Here is an 18947-nt window from a genome sequence, read left to right on the forward strand (position 1 = left end):
CTCATTTTCTGTGTGACACTGTGCCCTGTCCCTGGCTGCTTCTGCAGAGCGAGGGTCCTTGGGAGCACCAGCTGAGACCCTCCACCGCTTGCTTCTGCTGCAACCACTGCCCCGAGGGAATGTTATTCCAGGCTTGCCCTGCGTCCATCACTCCAGAGGAGTGTGTCTCTGTGGGATGAGATACAGCCCTGCAGCTTCTGCGCTAGTCTGGTCATTTGAAGAAGGTGTCAGTACAATCTCTGCAAAGTGTGAGCAGATCTGAGTTAGGAACAGCCTCTCCCTCCACACACCACGCGAGTTTAGGTGCCCCTGGTTGCTGTGCATTGGGAGGAGGCAGTTCTTGAAGGACTGAGGAGAGTAAAGGAAGCCTCATTTCAGGGGTGTACCCAGCTTGTCAAGAAATGCCATCTTCCTGCTTTCAAGTATTTCCTACCTGTCTGGAAAGCTAAGGCAGGCGATGAGGGAAATGAGCTACTGGTCTGCCTTCTAAGGCCCTTCTCCAACCTTGTCACCTTTTTTCCTGTGTCCTTCTATCTGTGGCACCCTCAGCTCTACTGCTGTCTTTATTTCTCCTTACCTAACCTGGCGTCCATTTGTAATCTCTTTCTCTGCCATTTCTTCTTTCCCTCATACTTTTCCCTCCCCAAATCCCTAAAAAAGGCTGATTGTTGATGTTGGGATAACCCAGACTGGATCAGACCTGTAAGGATGGATGCAGGGAGGGCTGGATCCAGTGTTGGGGAGAGGTGTAGCTGCTGAGATGTTATTGGAAAGGATCTGCATCCCCTAGAAAAAGTGCTTATCTTCATGTTCTTTCCCTCCAGCTCAGCTGGAGCCATGACCCACCCTCCCAGCATTTGCTTGGTGCCAGTCTGTGGACTCTGATGCTAATCCCACCCTGACAGTAGGAGTGAGGAGCCTCCCTGGGCTTCTGCTCCCTCTGTATTGTCCTAGCGCTGCATCTCTTACCCGACCTCTATGTCCCTCTACCCCTTCTTCAGGGATAGTAAGTCTGGTGGCATGCCAGTTCGTTAACGCTCCTGGGACCAGGCTGACGGGGCCTGTGGGTGCTTGAGGGCAATTTGACAGATGCTTTGCCCTTTAGAAATGTTGTCTGGTAACAGCGGATGGTATTTTATGGTTCTGATCTGACACGCCAAACCACACACAAAATCAGCACGTTTCCTTTGCCTTCAGGACATCCTTTGCTATCTGCAGTCATCTTTGCTGTGCACAAGGTTTGTTGCAGGATGTGGCCCATGGCAGGGCTTACAAGGCTTGGAGCCGTTGGAGGCCAAAGTGAGGTTGGTTTGGGAATGATGCCCTAAGGAAACCCTTGAGGAGCACAGCTCCCTTGGTTAATGTAGCTCCCTGGATAATGTTTCTGGAGATTCTTTGCTGCCTCTAGAAATGGCACAGAAACATCTCCAAAAGTTCAGGGCACTTCCCTAAGCTGGTTGGAATGGCTCCCCCAGGTGCCCCTGTTCTCCTGGCCTCTGCTCTAGTGTTTTCAGCCCACCGTGCTCGCTCCCTTTCAGCGTGAGCTGACTTCATGAGGCTTTGTCGCTGTGGGAGAAGGTCCCCCTGCTCCAGAAACCCATGATGCTGAGCTCCCATCATAGCCTGACAGGCCGCGTTCAGCCATCAGTTGTACATCTGCACGTTCTCTGGGTCTACACGGAGCTTAATTTGCATCTAAGCCACATGCCAGCACTGCCCCAGGGAGGGTTTAGCTCGGTCAAGTAGGAGTCTCACCACTGAAAAATGTTTAATTTAAAAAGCAATTTCCTTCCACCTAACAAGAAATATTCCTTCTGGAGTGAAAATTCCCTCAGAACGCTGGCCAGGGCTGAGCACTAATGAATTCCTCTTCTCTTTCTTATTGCCTGCATCTCCTGGAATCTCTAGCATCTCGTAAGTATAATCTTTATTTTTCTTTCCTTGTCTGTTGGTGTCCTGGATAAACTCCCTCTCCTCTCCTGTCCATCATATTCCCTGTGCTGGGGCTGTTTGTCAGCTGGCGAGAGGTTAGATGGCTACACTCGGTAGGCCTACATGGATCACACCACAACCATCCTCATCTTCGAAACGGACGCTACAGTTGCTAGCATGCTTTTGTCCCTCTTGATCCTGGTGTACAGAGGTTTTGTCTGCAGTCTCCTAGGTCCATTCCTCCGTAGCAGGGACGATGGCTGCTAGCCCCCATTCTTTGGGCCGTGCTCTGGCCACTCTTATGTTTGCTTTAGGAACAACTGCTTGTCCAGCACCTACCCTAGAGAGTGAGGACCTTTGGTTTGGTGAGTCTTTTGCCTGGCCCATGACTCACATGCAGTCCTGCAAAGGCTGGCTGTCTTCCTCGGTCAGCCTGATCTCTCTGTTGTCTGGTGAGAGCTTTCCTGTCTGTGTTTCATGTCCTCTCCAGTCCAAAGCTGTGTAGTTGGTTAATGGCTTAAAATGGTTTCCCAGGGCGTTCAGGGGCTACGCAGAGAGGAAGAGACGGAAACGAGAGAATGATTCTGCAGCTGTTATACAGAGGTAGGGCCCGTTTTCTCCCATAGCCGTAACCTTGCCTGGTGTTGCATGGGCCCTTCGGGTGTCATTAGTGACGCTTGATGACGTTGAACGTCGTTGTCCCTGTCTGTGTTGCTGTTTGTAGGGACACTAGTGGTGGCTGTGTAGGAAATGTGGAGGTGAAGGATGCTGCAGTGCTCAAGATAGCTGATCTCCATCTTCTTAAAGGAACACTGTCAAGTTTCTTTTAAGCTTCCAAACATAATATACAGGGTCTGTGTCTCAGGCAGAAAAATATATAATGTATATATTTAAAAAAATGAAAAATGCAATTTCCCCAGCCTTCTCCCACATATTTAGAACTTGTTTGAGGCTAGCTGAATACTTTTATGTGCCGTTGCTGCATCTACAAATGCACCTCAAAAATCTGAGACCTAGACAAAATTAACATCTTTAGCGACCAGAAGTCCAATCTTTTTTTTTCTTAAAGAGCAGACAGGAAAGAAGGGACTGACTCCTCGTCCGGGTATTACAGAAGGGCCCCTGTTTCCCTCTGCTGGCTTCGCAGGGCACAGCACTTCGCCACTGTGGTAATCAGAACTCTTCTGGTTTTTTAAATGTGCCAAGGCTCGTGTATTTTGGCAGCCTACTAAGAAGGATAACACAGTGTTTGTGTCATTGGTTAAAAACTGCCATGATCGCTTCAGCACTGTTCAAAACAAAGTGGGAGAAAAACATCAGGTTTTCTTAACTGGGAAATTGCCAGGAAGATTTTTTTTTTCTTAGCAACTTAAGAGTAGTAGTTTTTTCATCAATAACAAAGAGAAATAAGAATTGAAACTAAAGATGCGGTAAATAAATAGACAGTGTATCTTTAAAAAGAAAGAGATTTCTCAGAATTTTTTAGACAGAGGCAAGTCTTTGTTAGACTGTTCACACGGCTTACAAATACCGAAGTAGGGGTTGTATTCCTTGGTGATGCTGAGTAGTCAGGATAGAGGATGGAGTCATGGCATCCTTGTGTTGAGCAGCCAGCATGTCCCCCCACCTCCTGCGGACACTGAAGGTCTAGGCAGGATTGTGCAGTGGGAGCCCATCTGCATTTATCTTGTGATAAGGAGGATAAATGATGGGCTTTTGTCAGTGTGGAGTTCTGGCTGTGCCGTGCGAGTGGACCCTGGCCAGCTGTAAGGATTGCTGGCAGTTAGCATTCAGCTTTCTTCTCCAGGGAGTGAGGAGGACCCCAGCCCCACCGCTGTTTCGGATGCCTGTTGGGCAGCCCTTCATGCCCTTGGGTGTTTCGGAAGTTCAGTTGTTATCGCACAGCCCCTTCAGTGCTTGGCCCTGTGTGTCTGGTGCACAGGGAGCCTGGTTTGCGTGGCACGGCACGTGTGCTGGTGCAACAGATGGTGCCTTGAAAGTGAGTGATGCCCAGTGGTTTGCTGAACCTTGTGACCACTGCAAGGAGGAGCTGGGGAGGAGAACGTGAGACGTGTTGTTGGGAGTTTTGCTGAGCGTTGGTATCCGTCAGTAATTCTGTCGTTGATCTCTGGGTAATGAAAAGGCTGCTCCGCAGAGTGCGAATGAACTGCTGCAGGCAGAGCTGCAGAGTGTGTGGAGTGGGACTGCTGTGTCTTGGAGACCCTTGGGCTGGGATGGATACCGTGGAGGTGGCATAGGGTCGTGCGGACCGTGTGGTGAGCTGTAGCCTGTCAGGAGGGAGTAATAAGGAGATTTTATCACTGTAACTTGTTGAATTTTGATGGGTGAAGAGATCTTGCTAGTGATCAAATGACACTGGGTTGTCTGGGTGCAATTGCAGGAGCCAGGGCAGGAACACTGGGCAGGTTTATGTAGCCCCACTGCTCACAGAGCAGATTGTGGTCCCCCCCTGGGGTGCTGTGCCAGTCCTTTCCTGGTAACATGCAAGCACAGAGGGGCCTGAGGACCAATGCAGCTGCATTTAGGATCTAGATGACCACAGGATGTCCACATCAAGAGGCAGTCCCAGGCTCCCACCTCCTTTCCAAAGTGCTTTTTTTTCTAGAAGAGCTGAGGGGGAAAAAAAAAGGCCTTTGTCCCACTCTGAGCATTTAGTGCAATGGTTAACCTTGAGCAGCTGGATTGTCCCCGGAGCTGCTCTCAGCAGTGTTTAGATGGATCTAGACAGCTGCCATCAACTGGCACCCAAGGGAGAGACCAAGCTGTGCGGCCAGCTGGGAGCAGCACTCTTCTGTGGCAAAGGCTGCTTCACCCCCTTCCCCCCAGGGTCTGAAGAAGCTCCTCTGCAGAGAGGACAACTGAGCATTTAACAGAAAAATGGATTTTAATCCAAAATGCCAAAAGCCCAAAGGCTGTAAGAGTAGCCTTGGCAATTAACATTGGTGCTCAGTGTCTGGTGTAATCAGTCTCAGCCTCTGGTATGACTTTTAGTCTCACAATGACCTTAAAGATTTTCATTCTGATGAGTTACAACATATGTCTAAGACCTTCCTGTGTAAAGAACAACCCTGGTTCCCTTAAAATATTGTATTTATTGGGATTTGCACAGTAAGCCAGCCCACATTATCAGTCATCACGCACCCTGGAAGGCTTTGTACATAGAGCCAGTCCAGCACGTGGTAGCGAAGCGGACTGTTTCAGTTACTTGTCTAAAGGGCGCGTTTGTCTGATCCACAGCCGTGAATCTTCACGTACCCAAGTAGAGCTAAAATAAAGCGTTGTAAAAGAACATTAATAGCCCAAGAGCAGATGGAAATTTGTCATGCAATAATGTTGCTCCCAGCTTCACTACCCAGCTGCCAGTTTTCCTTCTTGAGTTGCAGAATTTGGATCCTGATGGGGGCCGAGGGGGGGGGGGGGGGCAGTGCAGAAGGTGGCGTGGGTTAAGCGCTCTCCCTCCCACGGGGGCTGTGTTTGGGTTGATCTCTCTATATCGGAGTAGATGTACCTGACTTGTTCTGAACAACTTGGTGTCGGTGCTGGAAGCGTCTTCTAGTCCAATTAGTTTGCTGAAAGCATCTGCATGGTTGTAACATGTCCTTACTCATCCCACTAACTTGTGTGTGAGCCAGACGACTTGTCATCTTACCCGTTTCACCAGCAGTAGTCTCTGTCGCTTGATGTTGTGGTGTATGTTGGTGGGGAGGAGGGGATCTAGGCAGGCTCCCCCGCTCCATGCAGGCTGCTGGCACATGGGCTGACTGACATCCCTTGGGGCCGTGGGGGCTGCACTGCAGGGCGAAGTCACCCTAGGTAGAGTTCATGGAGGAGCGACGCTTTTCTTGATAGTCCACATGCTGCTGCTTCCCCGTGTCTCCTCTGGTGTCCTGTTTGATTCCTGTCCTGTTTGGTTCCTGTCTAGGTGAGTGATGAGAACTAAGGGAAGCAGGTCCCTTGCACTCGGAGGGGCTGGACGAAGAGTCCCTTTGCCGTGGCCTCTCAGGAGTGCCTAGGTCAGTCTGTTTTACACAGACCTCGCTATCAAGGGTAGCTGCTCCCCCGGCCTTACCTGCCGGTGGACTTTCTTCTGGAGCTGTGTACTCTGAACTCTGCCTGTGAGCCCTGGGTAGGGAAGCACGTGGTTTGGCAGAGAGCAAGCCCCTGAGAGCAGTATCTGAGAAGGATGAAGCTGCTTCAGTCTTTCCTAGCTCTTTGCCCTGGAGAGCAGTACAGGCTGTGTGGTTGCTCACAGCATGGGTGGGATTTTAGCAGCTGCTGTGAATGTGTTTGGGAATGAGCATGGTGTGTGCATGCCGCCTGGCAGGGCAGAGCCTGGGCACTCCACTTCCCTGCTGAGGCGTGTGTAGAAGAAAGGAGAGAGGGGAGCAGTTACTGCTGCTTATAAGGAGGAGAGGGAGCATTGCCAGCATGGGCAGTGGCTTCTGCAAAGTTACAGCACAGGTGCCGTAGTCATAGGGAAGTGAAAGCAGGCTGTGAGAAGGGCACTGCTGTGTAGGACCTTGCTTGCCCTGTACCACCAGCCCAGGGAGTTCAGAAGAAACAGACACACTCTTGACAAACGTGACCGTCCCCAGCACTGAATAGGTGCAGGCTGGGAACCAGGTCTCCAGCTTTTGAGTGCCCAGAAGGAGATATGTGGTCTTCTCAATTTTATTTTTTTTCTCCCAGTTTTTTCAATCCTGGTGGGCCCAGGTATTGCTTTGTATTGTTTTCTCAGAGGTTATGTTTGGCCTTTCTTTCAGGAATTTTCGGAAGCACCTCCGCATGGTGGGGAGCCGAAGGGTTAAAGCACAAAGTAAGTGAGCACCTGTAAGATGTGGCTGTGAGGAGCTGGGGTTTGTGCTGGTGGGACATGGGGAACCCTACGTTGTGTGTAGATGTGGGTAGAAAGGACCTAGCATTGGGCCAGAGAAAGGATTTGACCTGCTGATGCCATTTTACCCCACAAAAAAGAAGGCCAGGTTGTTGCAAGTCTCCAGGACACACGGATGTCTGCAAGCAGCCTTTAAGCTATTTCCGAGGACCCTCGGCCGTGGGAGATCTCTGTGGCCTGAGTGGAAGGAGAGCTGGAGCGTCCTTGTCCCATGTACGTGTGGTTTTCAGTGATCACCAGCGTAGGCACTTGTGAGAAGAACCAGCGCTGAGACTTCAGCAGAGCTGGCGAGGGCTGAAGCTGCGGACCAGCTGTGGCTCCCTGGGGACAGTCGGTGCTTCATGTGCCACACAGACCGATGGCTTTCTCTTTTCTCCTCCCCTGTCCCACTGCCGTCTCTGCAGCAGGACCTGATGGAAAGTTGTCCGGTGGGAGCTGAGAGGACAGTGGAAGGGAGAAAGAAGAGGAACAGGGAAGAGACTGAAGCAAGGGGGAAATAAGGGAGTGGTATGCCTCACTGGGGAAGAAATCACCTCTTAGGCCTGGGAAACAGCAGTTCCCTTTCCTTGAGGAAGGTGATGTTTCTCCATAACTTGGTTGGGGCAGCTCCCTTATCGCTGTGAAATGGGCTGAGAATGGTGTAACTGGCTCTCGAGAGCTGAGGATTGCTCTAGGAGAGGAAACAGCTTGTTCTTCCCACCCCCTGGCCAGGCACCGTGTACAGACTGCCCACAGCAAAGCATTGCTGAGTTGAATTTGCATTCTTTCTTCTCCTTTCTCATATGCTGTGGGAAGGGAACAGCAAACAGCATTGCCCTTTAAAGTGTCTTTATTGGCATCTGAGTTAGCACTGCCTGAAACGAACAGGGCTCACCTCCCCCTAGAGCTGTCTGGAAGTTCAGGCATGCCTCTCTGCCTTGGTAACTCTCGGGTCATGTTTTCAAAGCTTCCTTTGTGTGCACAATAGCTAAATGCCTGGTTTTAAATGAAAACTGAGGATGGAGATCACCTGAAGAGCTTCCTGTGTGATTTGTCTCCCTGGACACCCACACTTGGACACACAGCAGCAGAGGACAGGTTGCTTCTCAGCTCTTGTAATGCATATCTGCAGTGAATTCCTGTGCTGCTAACATGAGATGCTGTTACTAGATATGCTGCAGCAAACTTGCTCTGTCTGCTACCAGAAATAGGTATTAGTGGCTATAAGTGGCTGTTAATCTAGGCGTAATGGCTCTCACATGGGCTTGCCAAGTCCAACACTGTGGTTGGTAGTTCCCAGGAATTTGCCTGTGGTGCAGCCAGCTGGGCCAAGCTCCCTGGATTCTGCCTGGGAAATGCTGGTACAAACAATATAATGCCAGTTGGAAGAAAAGAAAGAAAAAAAAGAAGAAAAAAAAAGCCAAAAGGGAGCGCTCACAAGAGTGCAGCAAGCAAAAACTGAAGGATTTCTTCTTTTGTATCAAAATTTAAAAAGTATGAGCTTTTCAGAGGCCCCCCGCTCAGTTTGGTCCAGTTCTGACTGGGATGTCACTAGAACATGAAGGGAGAACTGGCTGGAGAACTGCCACCTTCTGGTCATGTATGTGTCATTGGCTGTTGGTACATCTTCCTGTGAGGCCTTTGAGTCAGAGCATTTACGCTGGGACACTGGAATAGCCTTGATTAAATTGAGGTTTGAGCAGTGTGCATTTAAGGATGTCCTCCTTTTTCTGTGTGACATAGTCTGTAATGGTTCTGCTCAGAAAGTGGGCACTTTGTCTTCTCTCCAGAAGATAGACCCTTGTTTGCTGTGTGGAGAGGACTCACGTTTGGCAAGTGGAAGAACAAGCCCAGGGGAGTCCGTGATGTGTGGCTTTGGTGGAATCTACTGGATGTTTTGTTTTGCTGGCAGCAACAGAGGTGGCTTTGGAGTCTGTTAATGTCGTGCTTTGGTTTTATCCTAGCATTTGCCGAACGGCGTGAGAGGAGCTTCAGCAGGTCCTGGAGTGACCCGACTCCCATCAAAGCTGATTCCTTCCATGACTCTCGAGAAAGTGAGTTCTGAGTCCTTTGAGCTTCCTCCTGTGGCCAAACCCTCCAGCTGAGGTGTTGACTGGAGTCCCACTGGAGTAACTCCTCTGTGCCCTTTTGTCCCATCTGTGATCCTTTTAGTTTCATGAGATCTGAGCAAATAACACTCCAGGTATATGCACCTGTTGATCTGTGTGTACCTATATTGATTTGTAAAGCACAACGCATCTAACCTCCTGTTATTGTGCAGTTGCCAAAGGATACCTAGTGGTTCAGCTCTCTTACAGCCCTCTGTTCCCATCATCCCTTATTCGCTTGGGACCAACACAACCTACCTGGAAGCGCACCAGTCCAAGGCTACGTTCACCATGGTGGGACTAACCTGCCTGGCTTCCTGTGCAAGAGCCCCTTCTGAGCTCTTTCCTAGGCTAGAATAGCTCAAGAGCATAGCTGTAGTGCTCCATGAGATGTACCTTTGATTTCCTGGTGGTGCTAGCCGCACAGATGATAGCTTGGGGCAATCTGATCTTCATTTGGGCTGCCAGGAATTCCTCCGGGAATCCCCAGTAATGCCGCAATGTTCTGCTTGTGGGGACCGAGATGCTGCTGTGTTAATTTACAGGAGGAAATGCCAGCATCTTTCCACTGTCTTTTTATAAAGGGAACAGCTGTTTTACCCAGATCTTATTGAAATCCTGTAGGCAAGGGACTTGGTGGATATGAGTTTGCCCATGTTGAAATGGATTGTATTGTAAATGAATTTCACTAATGAAATGAACTGACCAACCAGGTAAGCATGAGATCCAGCCCTCCTAGCTGTAGAAGACACCGTACCGGGTTGTAGGGGGAGATGTATGAAAGGCCACGTTCAAAACATGACCCGATTGTTCCTTTGCAGTCTGATTCCTCCCCGCTCCCTCAGCTAACTCAGAGGCGAATGGAAAAGACATGGTTCAGACAGGCTCCAGGCACTGCCCAGTGACACTTGGACATCCCGAAAGGCACAAATAGAGGCATCTCGGTTCTCTTTCCTCAGTCCCTGACTTCAGGGAACCATCTCTATTTTTAACATTTAACAGTCAATTATATTCCTTCCAGATGTTTTTTTCCCCAGGAGGCATTGAAGGCCAACAGGTAAGGTCAATTTGGAGAGCAAATTCAAGTATACTGTTGCAATACTACTGTGTTTGCTACGGCTGTCCTCACGCTTTGAGACTTCTCTGCCAGGATCAGTTTGACCAACAAGGCGGAGTTTCTTTATACTCCGAAGACGTAGTCAGCAGCAGTAATTATTACAAGGAGACCAGCTTTGAAGTCTTTGGACTCTTGCTCATCAGCTTGGCAATGTTAAAGTGTAGAGAGTCTGTCTGCGTTCTGTCTCCTCCATGTCTGAAATGACAGGGTGACTCTTGTGAAGTAGCATTTGAAAGCTAAACTTGGTGACTGTGAGAGTGATGAAATGTTATGTGATATGTGGTATCAGGCTTTGTGTGTGCACTCTTCATTTGTTAAGTGTTTGTCTGTTTAGAGACGCCAGCCCCGAAGTGTGGTGTCTGTTGCTCTGTGGAAGAAAGGAGGGCACGAGTCTCATGGCTTGCGGTACCTCTTGTGAGGTAGCCGCCAGACAGGAGCAAGTAAAGAAGGTGAGCTGTTCTGCCCTTGTAACGCACGCTGTGTTCTGGCAGGCCATGACCTTCAGGATTCCTGCGGCACTTTGGATGGCGACTTTGACTTGAACTGGGAAGCAGAAAAGGAACTTGAAGCCATGGCATGTGACGGAGAAGACTTTATTCCACCAAAAATAATGGTGAGGGTTTCCAACTCAGCTACCTGTGTCTACTCAGGCTCTGTCTGTCTTGTCATAGCTGTTGAGGTTAGGATATTCATGGAAAGAGACAAGTCTTTTATATAGGCAACTTTTCGGGTGTGTATGATGGCCACTCAGAAAACAGCCAAGACATGACATCTGGTATGCTGGGGGTAATGTGTTCAAAGAAAACTAGAAATGGAAGAATCTGTAGTCCAACCCCAAATCAGAGCAGGACTGTCACCAACACCAAATCGAGTTAGCCTGAATCTCAATAACCCTGACAAGAGACCTGGTCCCCAGTCCCAGCAGTCCCTCCCTCCTGTTGTTACTTGCCTGGTTTGCTTTGGGGACATATGTCATCTCTTTGAGATGCTTTCTGCTCTTCTGTCATCCCTTGATGCTGGGCTTCCCCCAGTGCTCCCCCTTCGCTGCCCGGTGGGGTTGGGCAGACAGGACCAGGTTCTGGCACATCCCTTCTTTGGCCACAGGCACCAGTACTCAGGCAAAGGGGGGTCTCAAGCTTCCAGCTGGTTCTCAGGGCAGTGTTGCCAGTCCGCCCCAGCAGGACTGTGTTTGAATGGGCCCTGCTAAGTCTTGGGAAGGGTGCAGGACATGGAGACAGTCTGCTTGTAGGGTGTTCCCGTGCTGCCTGTTCAGTCTGAGCCCTGAAGCACTCTCAGGGCAAGAGACCCATGCTCTAGGAACCCAACCCTTGGGTTTGCTCAGCTCATGGTACCTCCAGTGTGCCTCCACAGGTGGTGTATGTGAGGAGTGGCCGTCCCTGGACTCTGCATTGTGCCTCTTCAGAAACTTTATATGAACTCCAAGGTGGCAAAAGGAGTGATGGGGAGCCCGCCAGGTGGGAAGACTTTGAAGGCAACCCAAGCTGGAACCCAGGCTGCCTGCTCCACTGTCACAGCAATGAACAGAGCTGCCTGAAATCACAGCACAGCCAAATTGCCCATGTTCCTGTAGCCCTTTGGCTTGTGCTGATGGCAGGCCTGTCCTCTCGGGCTCCTGTACTGGTGGAGCCAGCTGAAGCTTGAGCCGGAGTTGCCAGGCAACCTGTGTCTGCCTGACATCCTATGGCTGTGTGCCTACCTGTGCCTGGTGCCACTTCATCCCTTGGCTGGTTCCTGGTCAGGCATGCGGCCGTCCCACCCCGGCCAGCTGAGCATGCCCGTTTGAACAGCCAGAAGCACAGAGCCTCGCACAGAGGAAGGCTGTACAGAAGTGATGTGGTGACGCACAAGCTTCTTCATCCTCTGTGCACGCTGGTTTCCCCTTTACAGACTGTTATCTCAGACTTAGTCCAGACTTTTAGGCAGAGCTGTCTGCTCCTTTTTTGGTGGTTGAGGAGTCTGTGACACATGGGGGTACATGGCAGGCCTGGGGGTTCTCCATAGTGGACCAGAGGCTTGGAGGACTTTCCAGAGGGATGCAGATAGGCTGGATTAGCTGTTAGTTTGGGTAACACCTGAGAGCAACTGAACAGGGTGCTGTTGTTATGGCCTCTCTGCTTCTGTCCAGATTCTACTGGCTTCTCCTCATGCTGCTACACTTCTCTTTTTTCCCCCCCCCCCCCCCCCCCCCCCCTTCCAGCTTATTTCTTCCAAGGTGCCCAAAGCAGAGTATGTCCCGACAATTATCCGCAGGGACGATTCCTCTATCATCCCCATTCTATACGTAAGTATGTCACTTCTGCTGCGTCTGGATGTGTGGGAGCAGGCTTCATGCAGAGATTTCTTTTTATTTTTTCTTTTTGTCCCTATCCCTAGTTCCTCTTATGGCGATTCTGAAACACTGGTGTGATTTGGAAGAGCTGTCAGGAAAGGGCTGGGGGTGTGCTGAACCCAGATTTGGGGTCTTAAGATAGCTTTGTGAGGGCTCAGGTCTAGGTGGAAGAGTAAGGTGAAATGAAAATGGCACACGTGGGCTGCCAGACTGTGCAGGTACAGCCAGGCAGCGTGGGAAGATTAACAAGGGAAGGCAGGGCAGGGCTGAGCGCACAAGCAGAGCTGCGTGTTGCCAGGCTTAGGGCTCCTCCTTATGCTTGTCCTTAGACAGGGTGAGCAGGACCTCAGAGCTCTGCAGTGGACCGTGAACCCCATCCGTGTACAGTGGTGCATCCCTGTCAGTCATTCATTTAACCTTGATTTGTCACGAGGAGTCCTGCCTGAGCAGGTGTCTGAAACACCAGCAAAGAGTCATGGGTCTCTTTTTCCTGGTCTCTTTATATTCATATATGTTCTGACAGCCCAGAAAACTCCGTCTCTGTGTGCAGCAGGCAGTGCTGCCTGGAGGGTTTAGCATTGCTGCCTCCCTCTTCCTTTGAGAGATGTACAGTTGTTCTGCTGACCCTGCTAGCCCAGAGGCAGATGTGTTGGGAGTGTGGCTGTTGGTTAGCCAGCTTGGGCACGTGTAATGCCAGAGGCTGGCTACAAAACATGGGCCAAGAGGCAAATACGCCTTGCTGATGGTGACTACATCTGATGGTATGTGCTTTGGACTTGTCTGCAGGATTCATCTGCAAGCCTTTGGACTGACTTGGTCTTCACGGACCATTCAGTCTTCAGCTGCTTTGTTGAGACGTGTTTTAGGGTGGTAATTACTGTGATGTGACTAGAAGCCATCAGTTGGTATACTTGTGCTCTTAGAGTATGTGTTTGCCTGGCAGTGGGATTGTGTGCAATATTAGAGACTATAATAATGTCATGGGAGCTGGTGTAGTCACAGTGAACCTTGATATGTCTTCTCTCTTGGTTTCCAGGACCATGAACATGCCACCTTTGATGACATCCTAGGTACGTGAATGTTATTTCCTTTTCCTAACTCCTGCCCATTGCAAATGTAACTGATCAGTATATTAAAGTCACTCTGCTGCCCTGTGCCACAGCTGCCACTCATAAAGGTGTTTTTATCACCACAGTGACACCTGACAGTCAGCTCCTGTTGGATGTGCTGCAGTAACAAAATTTCACTTCTGGAGCCCATTTTCTCTGCCAAGGTCCTAGTTCATGAAGGGGAAGCTGAGGCACAGGGCAGCAAAGGCACCATGCCCTGGGATGTGCTGGGGTTTCCTGCTTTCCACAGCACGAGAGCAAAGGGTTTGCTTTGACATCAATGGGAATGTAGGTGCTGAGCACCTCTCACAGCTCAGCCTCCTGCCTTCAGGACTAAAGTGAGAAGAAGTCATAGAATCATAGAATGGTTTGGGTTGGAAGGGACCTCAAAGATCATCTAGTTCCAACCCCCCTGCCATGGGCAGGGACACCCTCCACTAGCCCAGGTTGCCCAAAGCCCCATCCAACCTGGCCTTGAACACTGCCAGGGAGCCAGGGGCAGCCACAGCTTCTCTGGGCAACCTGTGCCAGGGCCTCACCACTCTAACAGTAAAGAATTTCTTTCTAACATCTAATCTCAATTGACCCTCCTTCAGCTTAAACCCATTCCCCCTTGTCCTGTCACTACACTCCCTGATAAACAGTCCCTCACCATCTTTCCTGTAGCCCCTTCAGGTACTAGAAAGCAGCAATTAGATCGCCCCAGAGCCTTCTTTTCTCTAGGCTGAACAATCCCAACTCTCTCAGCCTGTCCTCATAGGAGAGGTGCTCAAATAAGATTAACTTTTAGCTTTCTCAATGGTTCATCTTTTTTAACATGTTTTTTTTTTTCAGAGGAAATAGAGAAGAAGCTTAACATTTATCGGAAAGGCTGCAAAATCTGGAAGATGCTGATATTTTGCCAGGTACATGAAAGTTGTTAAGCGCTTGGGTGGTTTGTTACAAGTTTGTCTCTTTATACAGGGAAAATTACATAGAGGAACCAAATATTCCAAAGTCAGGTTCTGTTAAAGTAACTGCATGTGTACAGCTTTCATTTCTCATTTCCCCAGACAGTGAGCAGTCTCAAATTGCTGTGACAGCAGGAAGTAAAATCTGATTTAGTGTGGCCAACTCCTGAGCTGGGCTGCTTCTCAGCTTTCAAGGAAACCCAGGCAAACCAGCGTTAGCGCAGACCTTAAAAGGAGGATTCCGGAGAAGGGAGCAAGCATTTGCAATGTGATGGTTGTAGTTTTCATACAAGTTCAGTATGACAATGACAGTGGTGCATGTTGTGGGTCAGACCGGAGAACGGCACAGCTCAGAGCTGCAGGCCAGCGTGTGTGGTGGAGGGGTCAGGGTACAGGCTTGCCGAGCTGTGGGTGGGACAGATTCAGGCCCTGCTGGATCTGGGGCTTGCTGGGGATTTCCTTCCAAGTCTCTTGTTCCTCAGGGTGGTCAGCTTTGGATTTCCCCAGCAGCTGTGCAAGGAACCTTGAAATGAGAAGTTAGGAAGGTAACCTAACTTGAACTCCCTCCCATGTGCCTAATGCTGCAAAATCGCAGGGTTTGCAGCACACCACCCTGGAGACTGTGACTTGATTTTCCTGATGTTGGGCTTAATCTTTTTCTGCCTGCTACTGCCAAAGTCCCATTCTACGCTGACGTCTTGCCTGCTTATCCCTGCTTTGCTCAGCTTCTCGTCTGCCTACGACGGCAAGTCCCCTAGCATCCCCAAATGAAAGGGACTTTCTTGTCTTCCCTATTGTTCTCCAGCCACCCACAATGAAGATTTTTGTCTATTATTGTGCCTTTCTAGAGTGAGGTGGGCATATAACAGTAAAAACCAGAGAATCCAACCCCCGTATCTGAATATTTCCTGAGCAAGTGCTGGCAGTGTCTGCTATGGAGGTGGTAGTAGTCGTGCCAGCCTGGCGTGTCTGTTCTGCTCCCTTGTGGCACTTCTGGGTATGACTCTGCAGGACAAGAAACATATCCAGGGTTTGTTTCCTCAGAGCCTCTGCAAAGTGGTTTGCATCTGTCTGTGTCTCTCTTGCAGGGAGGTCCCGGTCACTTATACTTGTTAAAGAACAAAGTTGCCACTTTCGCCAAAGTGGAGAAGGAGGAAGATATGATCCTGTGAGTGGCTGCCTTGTGTTCTGGACTTGCGTAGCATTTTTCTGCTCGGTTTGCTCAATGTTTGTAGCATGTGGCCGAGGAAGAGAGGTGAAGGGAGCTGGGGTGGCTTGGTTGGGGGAGGAGGAGGCTGAGGGGGGATGTAAGAGCAGCTCACAGCTCCTTCAGGGGGAGTTGCGAAGATGACAGAGCTGAGCTCATTCCCAGGGTGCAGCCCTGGGACAGGTCATCAGAAGATTTATGCTTTTATCTGCTGGTTAGTGTCTCTCTGGACTAGAGACTATCAAAAGAGGGGGGAGAAAAAGATTTCCTCTCCTAACAAAGGCTTTGCTAACCACAACATGCACCTCGTTCCTCTGTTGCTCAGAAGTGGCTGAGACGGCATTTCTAAGCAGGCGACTAGTGGCAGAAATCTCAACCATTCCCCCCCACAGCTGTCTCCGATAACTGCACTCCTGATTGTAGGGGGAAATGGAATTTGTCTCTGCAAAGCCTGCTCAAAGTCCAGCACGTTACTGAGGAGGATTTTCAGGAACATGCCAGCCTGTCAGCTGGGGTTGCTGAGGCAATTTTGCTTCTCCTTGCAGAGAGTTAAGCTTTGCCTGTTTTGCTGCCTGCTCGCTTGTGCTGGCTCAAACTTACTTGGCTAACTGCTATGCTGTGGGGGAGAGGATGTACATCAACCTGTTCCTACACAACTTTTTTTGGCATGAGAACTATTAAAATCAACATCTGTTCAGTGCTCTCATGCTCTGGCACAAACAGTGTCAATAAAATTCTTCAGCATGTGTGCGTGTAGACGCTTCTGAACACGTTCCAGGCATAGCTGGTCCGAAGCTGGTAATTCGGGGACCTTCAGAAAGCTGTGAACACATGGCTGAAAACTTGGATGCTTGGAAGCGAATGTCTCCATCCAACCTGAGTGTCCCTGGGAGGCAGTCCAGAGAAAAGCTGAGGCTGCAATCTGATCGCAGACCCCACAGAGAACTGCTGAGCTTTAGAGCCCACCAGAAATTTGCTCTGACCCACTGCGCGGGGGAGGCGGTTGTATTTCATGTCCCTTAAGCACAGTGTGCCTGGTCAGTAGTCACAAAGCGTAAAGCGGGTCTGGCTGGTGAGCTGGCTAAGATGGAACAGCCGGGTTTGGTGTTGTCTCTCTAGCTATGTGGAAGAACAGCCTTTCTAGCTGTTTTCTGCTGATTTCATGGCCTGGAAATGAACCAGCAGGCTGATAACACTCGTATTTAGAAAAGGCAATTGTTGATAGTATGGGAGAGGAAGTTGGAGGGAACTGCTGCAAAAAGGGGATGCTTAGTAAAACTCTAAGTCTAAAAGCACTCCTGGTGAACTTTTCTCCCTTTTCTTTGGCTTGGAGCTGCCTTGACTCGATGACCTGCTTCCTCCTTCTCTAGCACGTGAGCTGGACCTGCTCCTCAGGCCTTTGCTCTGCCTCTGCTCTTCCTTGTCTATGAACCAAGGGCTTTTCCTGAGCAGCTTGCTCCTCAGGGTACAAGCCTCAGGCCCCTTCTGAGCAGTGCGTGCACGCACATCCTTGTGATTACTCATGTGCATGAGGAGATAGGCTTTTTTTTAAATTACGTATTCTGTTTTTTCCTGTTTCTTCCAGCTTCTGGAAGAGGTTGAGCCGGCTGATGAGTAAAGTCAATCCTGAACCAAATATCATTCACATCATGGGCTGCTATGTTCTTGGAAACCCCAATGGGGAGAAGGTGAGAGCTTCCCGCGTCGACTCTCTCTTGGTGCTGAGTAGCACCAAGCCTGGGGTGTCAATAGTCACACTGTGAAGTCTAAACCTTCCTCTTCTGCTGTGTGGAAACACGCTGCCATCCTGTCCCATGAGCGGCTGTGACTGAGCTAACCCTGCTGCGATTGTGCCTTCCCCAGAGGGCAGGGGAGGGATGATAAGTGACATGCGGGAAGGGACAGATACTGAAGCCTTTGGGGGAAACAGTCATTCAAAGCACTTTACGTACTGATGAGCTAGATGTTATAAAGGATATGTACTGGAAGGTTTTTTAGAGTAGGGAACAAAGACGGACAATTCTGGGTGCCCTGGAGTTCGTCTTTGCTTTCAGCTGCTAACTCTCTATTTGTTTTCCTTTCAGCTATTTCAGAATCTGAAAAACTTAATGAATCCTTATAGGGTTGCCTTTGAGTCTCCACTTGAACTATCAGCTCAAGGTAATTTATTTTCTGTACAAAGACACGTCTTCTTGATCAGCCTGCCTCCTTCAGTGGGCATCTTCATGAAAAAGCAATTTTGAGCTCCCTTAAGCCCTGCCGTGGTCATCCTTTTGCTTGTAACCACCGTGTGTAGTGGTATAGCTTGCTGAGCCTGGGTTTTCCCTTGCAATTCCTCAATGTTCACATTTCTCCCAGTGGCAAAGTACCCTAAATAACAGGCTGCTTTCCAGGTGGAGTTTAGATTCGTCGTATTACTAGAGCATATGAGGTCCAGGGAGCAGAACCTGCTTTTCCGTAACCAGGTGTGCAGGGATCTCTTGCTGGTACCAAGTGAGTAGTGCCATTGACAGCAACTGGAACGTAGCCCATTACAGGCATTCTATATCTCAGTCTGCTTTGCTTTTTTCTGCCTGTAGCTCACGATATTTCCAGGCACTATAGAATTTTTCCTGTTCTTGGATCAATGTAAGTAATTATGGGTGCAGTTTCATAAGCAACATATAGTTGACTTATTCTGAAGTTGCCATAGTTATTTTATCTTTGCTGTAGTCCTTGGTACTTTGTTCTCTGGGAAGATAAAAATGTGCAGCATTAGGCTATAAGCACTGTGGACACTTCCTCTGCTGCTCACAGCTGGCACCGGCACTGAGGGGTTATTCTTAACTCCTACTCCCTGTCGTAGGAATGTACGGGAGTTGAGCACATTCGAGCTGCGCAGGGTTCTCTGTGCGCATCCTGCTGAGGTTTGGACCTAGCTTTATACAGCGCACAGATCCCACAGCAAACGTGGTTGTACATGCGTGCCAAAAAGCACCTTGCAGGGTTTCCATGCCGCTTGGCAGGCAAGGCAGCAGGTTCTGGGCACGTGCATTTAAGCAGTTGATCAAGGGGATAAATTCAGACGTATTCTTCAGCCCAGCCTCCTGGATGATCAATCTGGGACACGCTAATAGTGTAACCTCTCTAATCCTTTGCAAAGTCATCTGAAACTAATCTTAAGCAGGCCTGAAAAGCGAAAATCCCCTCCGTGAGCCCTGTCTTGGAGTCCAGGGTTGTTTGCCCTTGTGTTTTCAAATGTCTGCGCTGCCTCCTGGGCACGGCCTTCAGTCTGTGACTG

At 49.6% G+C, this 18947-nt stretch overlaps 1 protein-coding gene across 3 annotated transcripts in view; it reads left to right on the top strand.

Annotated features, from left to right (window-relative positions):
• NSMF (NMDA receptor synaptonuclear signaling and neuronal migration factor) overlaps positions 1-18947 on the top strand; it is a 52783-nt gene that overhangs the window by 25206 nt on the left and 8630 nt on the right. Inside the window, exons 5-14 of one of the 3 annotated variants that reach the window (XM_054848826.1) lie at positions 2467-2535; positions 6717-6769; positions 8791-8880; positions 10543-10664; positions 12270-12353; positions 13438-13471; positions 14345-14415; positions 15549-15628; positions 17253-17355; positions 17752-17827. In XM_054848826.1, the coding sequence (XP_054704801.1) occupies positions 2467-2535; positions 6717-6769; positions 8791-8880; positions 10543-10664; positions 12270-12353; positions 13438-13471; positions 14345-14415; positions 15549-15628; positions 17253-17355; positions 17752-17827 (782 nt within the window). The remainder of the gene's footprint in view (positions 1-2466; positions 2536-6716; positions 6770-8790; positions 8881-10542; positions 10665-12269; positions 12354-13437; positions 13472-14344; positions 14416-15548; positions 15629-17252; positions 17356-17751; positions 17828-18947) is intronic. The other 2 variants (XM_054848829.1, XM_054848827.1) reach the window with 2 other exon arrangements.

The sequence above is a fragment of the Grus americana genome, chromosome 20 (assembly GCF_028858705.1).
Source record: "Grus americana isolate bGruAme1 chromosome 20, bGruAme1.mat, whole genome shotgun sequence".
NCBI classification, from domain to species: domain Eukaryota; kingdom Metazoa; phylum Chordata; class Aves; order Gruiformes; family Gruidae; genus Grus; species Grus americana.